Genomic DNA, 8,963 nt, shown 5'->3' on the forward strand with positions numbered 1-8,963 from the left:
GGTAAAATTCTGGTTGATAGAGAATTATAAACGTAAGAATTGTTATTTTCAACACATTTTCTTTAGGATATCTGTTGATTTTCTTGTTGAATTATGTGCTTCTTAGAGCAGGTACCTAAAGGCAGCTAATTAGATGGATGGTATTATAGCAGATTTAATAAATTGTTCTTCTTCCCTCTCGTACATTTTCTAGCACATATAGATGAATGTATCTATGAATTTAACTGGATGAATTCAGTAAAAAAAAATAATGAATCGGTTGTTAAGGAATATTGTAACTATGAAGAAAAGGGAAACTCCACATTTTGAATCAACGCTCATTTTACAATATACAAAAACTTTAAAAAATATCATTATACACACACAGTGAAATAAAGGTATAAGGTAAGAAGTAAAAGATTTCATAAGTTTTTAATTGATTTATTCATTACTTGAGAACACGTGATAAATTAACAGAAATGAGGGTCATTGCTATTTCGACTTCTAAATTGATGCTGTTCAGGATAGTTAATGAACATATGTAACTTTGGAAGGAGAATAAGCAGGAAGCTGATCTTTTAAGTACGAAACCTTGGGTAACAGACCGGAGCTCCCACCTACATAGTATGACACCTTTTGGAAGCTGCCTCCAGGAAGATTCACATAATAGTGGCCTTTGGTGTCGTACCCAACGCGGGCTTCCTCGTGCCCAAAGTCACTGCCGGAATAATCATCCTTCAGGGCGTAGCTGAAGGAATAATGAGGCCATGTCTTCTGTACGAGCTGAAAGATGAGTATAATGATTTGCAAATCTCAAGTTATAGTTTTTTGTGCGGAAGAAATAACATTCATGTTATGAAGTCACATTTAAATATACGCATGTACAAGTAGTTTACAAAATATAGAATAACAAATTCTATTGCACGTCACTATTTCACATTAAAAACCACATTATGCTCCACCGAAACTACTAAGGTAAGTTATGAAGGAATTGAGTCACTCAAACTTTGCTGAAACTATACTACTGAATTACTATCTTACCACTGGTTCACTATAGTCATATGAAGGTGCATATTTTGACATAGCTCGAGCAGTTGTATAGGTGAATGATACAGTAGCAAATGCTAGCAAGAAAAATACCTGCAAGTAAAGGAGTAGTAGTTTTAGTTTTGGAACTGTCTTTTATTATTTTTGGAGTTCAAAATGCTGTATATACTATATGCATAAACATAATCTTCTGAAATAAATATATAAGGGTGTATTTTATCAAGATAGCATGTGTAAGTTCATGGGCCAATAACATATTTTTTACTAATATCAAATAATACCTCTTTAAATGGCAAAAATACGGCAGTCCCGTTAGTTGTAAGTAAATCCCATGTAATCATAAACAAGAATACACACACACACACACACACACACACACACACACATATATGTATATATATATATATATATGTATACATATATTTATACATATATATATATATATATACACATTTATTTATATATATATGTATACACACACACACACACACACACACACACACACACATATATATATATATATATATATATATATATATATATATATTTATATATATATGTATATACACACACACACACACACACACATATATATATATATATATATATATATATATATATATATATATATATATATATATATATATATATATATATATATATATATATATGTATATATATATTTATATATACACACACATATATATATATATATATATATATATATATATATATACATATATATACATATATATATATATATATATATATATATATATATATATATGTGTGTGTGTGTGTGTGTGTGTGTGTGTGTGTGTGTGTGTGTGTGTGTGCTCGTGTGCATGGCGTGTGCATATGTACGTACGTAAGTATTTTCCTCGCTTATACACTTGTGAATTTTGTCCTCACATGAATTAAAATTCATGAGTACATCTGCCTTTTCCAGGACATATATATATATATATATATATATATTATATATATATATATAATATATATATTATATATATATATATCTATATATATATATATATATATATATATATATATATATATATATATCTATCTATCTATATATATATATATATATATATATATATATATATATATATATATATATATATATATATATATATATAGGGAATGGGACAACTGGTCGCGACCGACTGGCCATGGCCCAACTGGCCATGGCCGACTGGACGCAGCCCAACTGGCCGCAGGGGCCGACTAGCCGCAGCCCAACTGGCCATAGACGAAGAGATGAGAGAAAAAAAATTATTTCTGTCTATCTGTCTGTCTCTGTCTCTCTCTTTCACACACAGAAAATATTTAGATACAGTAAATCTAAAAGACGAAGAGTATCTGAGAGGAATTGCTCATAACTTCTCTTAAGATATATAGTTATGTAGCTGCTATTTTAAGCAGTTTTTATATTCCAATAATTCAACTTTTTAATGAAATAACTTTTTTTATCTTTAATTATCTTTTATTTTCTTGATTTTTTTATTCAATGATTCAGCTTTTTAGTGAAATTTAACTTTTTTTATCTTTAATTATCTTTTATTTTCTTAAATTTTTTATTCCAGTAATTCAGATTTTATGTAACTTCTATGTAATTCAGCTGTGTAATAAAATTTACATTTTAAGTATTATTCTTTTCTTAGAGAAAACCTCTTTTCAAAAATGATATGCATACATGAAATAAATAGTTTATAACCATTAACAATAATTACAAAGTTCAACAATGTATTTAAAACAGGAAACAGTCCAATTGGCAAAGTATCAAGCTCTCATTTAAAAAATGAAAATAGTTTACAACCATTAATAACAATAAAAACCAGTTTTATTTGAAAGAGTTTATAACCAATAACAACAATCACAAAAATCAAAAGGGTATTTAAAGAAAATAGATAAATAAATAAACACTAGTTTCCTTCAAAAGATAAAAAAAAATCTCTCTCTCTCTCTCTCTCTCTCTCTCTCTCTCTCTCTCTCTCTCTCTCTCTCTTACCGCTGCGGCCAGTCGGCTGCGGCCAGTTGAGCTGCGGCCAGTCAGCCACGGCCAGCTGGACCACGGCCAGTCGGCCGTGGCCAGTTGTCCTAGACCCTATATATATATATATATATAACATATATGTACTATATATATATATATTATATATATATATATATATATATGATATATATATAGTATATATAGACATATATGTTTGATTCTAAATCGCAAAGAAAGAAAACACGTGATGATTATACAAAGTTGCAGCCACGAAAGGAAATTGAAATACTTGGGATGCTAAGCAGTTACCATCTCCAGTGTGTTAATTTTCCTTCGTGGCTGTCTCTTTGTTCGTATATATATATATATATATATATATATATATATATATATATATATATATATATATTATATATATATATGTATGTGTGTGTGTGTGTGTGTGTGTGTATTACACAAAGACGAAAGTCTAATAACAAAGGCTTCAAACTGAAATAAATCTCTTTACCTTAGCCACCATGTTGCAAGGAGCAGTACACGATTTGGAATAACATTTTCATCCGAAAAACAGGTATTAATAGGCGTGGGTGAGTGACGTCACAGAGTTAATCTGGAAACAGGTGTGCAAGGTGTACCCTGCAATGACTTGCTACTTCACATTAATATTTCTAATATATTTTCAACAATGGTATTGACAATCTTTCCCCATCTACGAAAGCATTGTTATCACGCTCTATAAGGACTGTAACGGAGAAGACAATTAAAAAAGGTTAATTGAGATTTCCTGTTGACCCCTGCGAACTCGAGCGCACTTCCGATACGCGCCCTCATTTCAAGGATGCAAGTAATTGGTAAAAGGGTTGATCTTACTTCGACAACATAATAATCCGAAATGTGAAAAAATAAAATCAAGTTAATGTACATCCACTCACACAAGTAATCTGAAAATCGTCTCTGGAGGTCCCTGCCGCAGTCAATCCATTCATTTGGACTCACTTTTAATTTGCAGAAAGTATACGGCCTTGAAAGTAGACATACAAAAGATGTCCCTTGTAATGTACACATGTCAAAATTTATTGCTTGCAAGGAAATTTGATAAATATTGAGTTCTAAGATTTTCTTCCCAAACGAATACAATTATTCTTATACCATTCAGTGTTATTTTAAACTATCTATTTCGTTTTACCGACAGTTTCGTTCATGAGCACCATTCAGATTTAGCATATTTGATGCAAATTGCTATTATAATGAGCTTTTGAAGTCATCAGGGAACTGAAATGAATGATAATAGGTATATTTTCTCATTTGATGACTTACATAAAGGTTACAGCGTTAGAATATCAGGAATTCCGTGACGAAATGATGCGAGAATATTCATATTACCTGAATCACAATAATTGCAGTCTCACGTTTATTCAGTAAATCCACGAAGCCGTGTTATGATAAAAACTTATTCCAACAGCAAATGTTCTATCGTAATAAGCATTTCATCTCTCATTTCATTTTTCGTCAAATATCCAGCTATAAACATTAACAATCATAATTTCAAGCAAATGTTAACAGTTCAGTGAATAATGATTTATTAACAAAGTGTGCTTTTTTCTTCAGATTACATACGTTTCTTTTTTACTTTTTCATGAAGCCATTCATGTTGCCTTTCCATTTGGAAACTTATTCACTAAAGTATGTATCGTGTACATTTACAAAGTTTCATGATTCTCTATTTTTCTTACTGTCTTGCTTGAAGTGCAGAACGTGGATGAGCCTTCTTGGCAGAAAACATTCGCACCAGGCGCCTCATAAACCTACATAAAAAACTCATCAGTGGCACCTTCAATCACCCTACTCACATTGCACCATTCATACTCAATTTACCTGCAAAATCGTGTTTCTTGGATACCAAAACTTCTTTTTCGAATATTCCTTTGAGTTTTATATGACAGTTAGTCTTCCTGTTCTAAGAATCTCCCAATCAGACACTCTCTGCACAAACCTATCATCTTCCATTTCTTACAGACTACCATGCTATCTCTGAATCCATCATCTCACCCGCACTAAAATTTTCACTCCTTCAAGGTATCTCAACATTGCTGGCTCTTCCACGGACTCTAAAGATGTTCTGAAAAACCTGTTAATTGATGTTCCTTTCAGTAGTATTCGGCATCCACACGTCACTTCCATATAGGTGAGTTGATTTAACAATCTCTACACATTAATACCTTGGGTTACGCAGATACTCCAAGTCTTTTCCCAATCTTTTGCAGACATTTAGTTATCTTTGATTTTCACCTATTCATTAAGTTCCCTCTTTCCTCGTCCCTCCATTACCAATTATATTTATTCCCAAATATCTATACAATCATACTTTCATTCTTCTCTTATCCATAGGCACCTTAATTGTTTCACCTTCATCGTTTCCAGTTTCCTTCATAACATGAATCTTACATTACCTCTCAACTTTTTCCTTTTGTAAACTCTTCAAATTCCTTTACTGGTGTCAGTAAAAGCTTAGTTTCACTATTTCACCATTCCTGATCCAAACTGTATCATTTACTATTACGAACCATTTCACACATATAATTCAGGGCTCATTTTCTTATCTTACAACACTGCATCTACTTCTACAGCCCTTTCCTTGATTTATCGGATAAGTCTATTCATAAGGATACCACATAGTCACGGCGACATCATACCATTATGTCAGGCTTACCTTCACATCAAACCAGTCACTCTCCTGTCAGATGAACGCAAATGCCTATGTTTCAGTTATTCTTGATGAGATGATAATGATGATAAGGGGAGTCGCCCTCTTGAAGTAGCAACAACCTAGTAAATTGATTTTAGCTAAGACTTTTTCTAAAGACATTTCTAAATGGCAGTATCCATACTAAAGAGGGTAAGAATATGCTGATGAAGTTTTGAATACATAATCTTGTTCGCCTCATAGATTCCTTTATATGATAAGAGAGAGCGAGACTAAATCTTAGTAAAATCGGAATTCTTCCCAGACAAGTCCAAAGTTGAGGTAGACAATGTCACAAACAAAAGTAAGAAAATTTTTTAAGAATTGAGAAGATCAAGCATTCTTGACACCATTTCATTGTATTAACTTTGTCAGTCGCAAAGTTAATAGATTGTAGACTGATTATTTTTTTGCATTACTTACCACGAGTGAATTAAAATTCATCCCAAGAAAACCTTAGAATTCGGCTAAAGCCAATGAGCATTTTATGAAAGAAATATTTTTTTTATTATTTTCAAATTTTTTTTTTTTCGAAATCACACGAATTCATTTTCACAAGCTTTTATTAAATTTCCTTTACATTAGAATAGGATTGCTAAGGACATAAATGATTAAACCATCTCTCTGAAACGTTTCTGCAATGACTCTTAAACATATGTAATTGGAGAAGGAACAGAGACTGGCAATTTATCTTTCAAGTATGAGACCTTTGGCACGAACTCAGAACCCCCTGCGACGTAGTATGACACTTTTTGGAAACTCCCGCCAGGAAGATTCGCGTAATAGTGTCCTTTGGTGTCGTAACCATCGCGGATTTCCTCGTGGCCAAAGTCGTTGCCAAGATGGTCGTCCTTCAAGGCGTAGCTGAAGGAATAGTGAGGTGATGTCTTTTGCACGAGCTGAAAATGAAGAATTTATTGTGAATATCGTACTTCACCCTTTTCATATTAAGAGTTTTTCCCTATATAATCTTTACGATGATTCGTACTATGAAGTCAATCACTTGAAGCTATTGATTGATATGAAATTGAATTCTAAAAATAGTTAGATCGTTGTTACATATTTAAAAATGAAGAAAAATATTCTACATAGATTATACATGTTCAAAAGTATTTCTGTATAAGTAAAATACTCGAAAGGATTCATTAAGGTAAAACACCATAATTCTTTTTACAGAAAATATTTAAAAGAAAATTTTCTTCTAATTTCCTTACCACTGCTTTAGAATAGTCGTATAGAGGTGCATACTGCAACATTGATTGGGTTGCTACAATAGTGACAGATGCCATCACTACCAATTGAAGAACCTGTTAACATTAGATAACTGATTTCATGTGAGGTATTTAATATTAGTCCCAAACATTCACTAGATTTGTTCATGTTATACTATTCCTGCATTACTCCTAATCTTACACAATTCTTGTGTAAATTAATACTGTGTTTGTTTATACAGACACAGTGCACAATACATGCTCTCTCTCTCTCTCTCATGCTCTCTCTCTCTCTCTCTCTCGCTCTCTCTCTCTCTCTCTCTCTCTCTATATATATATATATATATATATATATATATGTGTGTAAGTGTGTGTGTGTGTGTGTGTATGTGTGTGTGTGTGTGTGTGTGTGCTTGTGTGTTTGTCGCAAGCAGAACATATGTTTAATTGTGTGTGACAAAACCACTGATATCCTTTTTTAATATCAGTTCATAATTAATGAATACATAAAGCAGCTTCGCTACGTCTGAAATTTCGTGTCACTATAAAGATATATGTATCATAAAATATAGATTAATGATCACAAAACCCAATTATCTCTGCACCTTAGCTGCCATGTTTCCTCAGTCAGTGGAGAAATTGGAATGACTTTCTCGTCGAAAAGCCAAGTATTTATAATTGTGATTGCGTGACGTCATACCTAATCAGGAAGTCAGACTCGTTCTCTTTTTTAATAATGTCATTTACATCCTCTTTTGAGTGCATATCTCTCACCTGTCCTCAGATACCAAGGTAGTGTCATTCGGTTTTGTCATAACTGTAGGCTAACCGGAATTCACCCAATAGAAAGAAAGGAGGAAATAAATGTATCGAAATATAATGACAGTTCTTATTGAAGTTATAGGAACAAGGCTAGAATGAAACTAATTAGTATATTAACCGCATTGTAAAGAGGAACAGAGAGTTATAAGTGTACGCATTATAAGACACTCACTACTAGTGTGTTTCGTGGACATAGGATAGTAATAGTGAGAAATTAATAGTGTTTTTCCTCTTGTCACTCTGAATGCCACCTCACCACTTAAATTCTTTCCACACATTACCTCGGAAGCACCTTGAGTCAGTCAAGGTATTTCTTGAGACTGCAAGGCCTGCCGAAGCTGTACCCAACAATGGTAAAAATGGTGACCCAGCTCGAAGGTTGAATTTTTGTTTCTCCTTCGTCTAATATACCAATCAAAACAGAAAGGTCATTTGACTATTGTCCATCTGACCAAAACTCTGATGTGGAAACAGTTAAACTTTCACTCGGGCTGACCTCGTAGGTTAATTTTTACTTTTTAACTAAATTTTAACTTCCAGCATATGTCCTTCTATCACAGCCATTCAGCCTTAAGATTCCACAAAACAGTGTGGTATATTTCATTCTTTCATTAATAAATATTAAGAATACGAAGTGCTTCGTTCAAATTATTTGCGAGGCAAAGCATCCAGCAATACTGTATTTTACTAAACTCCAGTGTGAAGGATCTAGATTTTTATGCTTTTCCAGTCAAATATGTAGACTATATGTTTCCATGAACCAGGTTTCCCTATCTACCAGTTTATTCTAGTAACGAGTTGCACCGTTATTTTTGAAGCATGCTTTTTTACTATTAATGTTGGAATTTGGAGTAGAATTTTCCATAGACTCTCTTTGAATAATTTTCATATATTTTCTTCCCGAATTTGAGGATTGCAGTGATTAGCATATCCAAAAATTGTGAGGATCTCGAAGAGATAAGGCTTATGTAGTGAAAGTGATATATATACATATCATATATATATATATATATATATATATATATATAATTATATATATATATATATATATAGCGTATATATATATATATATATCTATATATATATATATATATATCTATATCTATATATATATATATATTATCATATATATATATATATACTTCTATATCTATATCACAAA

The 8,963-nt window shown here is 32.1% G+C and overlaps 1 protein-coding gene across 1 annotated transcript; it reads right to left on the reverse strand.

Annotated features, from left to right (window-relative positions):
* Positions 1-6,327: 6,327 nt before the first annotated feature.
* LOC135219281 (pro-resilin-like) lies at positions 6,328-7,613 on the reverse strand. The gene is made up of 3 exons (XM_064255912.1): positions 7,585-7,613; positions 6,983-7,075; positions 6,328-6,667 (listed from the first exon to the last, which is right to left on the reverse strand). Exons 1-3 carry the CDS (start codon positions 7,594-7,596, stop codon positions 6,416-6,418), a joined length of 357 nt encoding a protein of 118 aa, XP_064111982.1. The 5' UTR covers positions 7,597-7,613; the 3' UTR covers positions 6,328-6,415.
* Positions 7,614-8,963: the final 1,350 nt, after the last annotated feature.

Source organism: Macrobrachium nipponense, chromosome 1 (assembly GCF_015104395.2).
Source record: "Macrobrachium nipponense isolate FS-2020 chromosome 1, ASM1510439v2, whole genome shotgun sequence".
In the NCBI taxonomy this organism is placed as follows: domain Eukaryota; kingdom Metazoa; phylum Arthropoda; class Malacostraca; order Decapoda; family Palaemonidae; genus Macrobrachium; species Macrobrachium nipponense.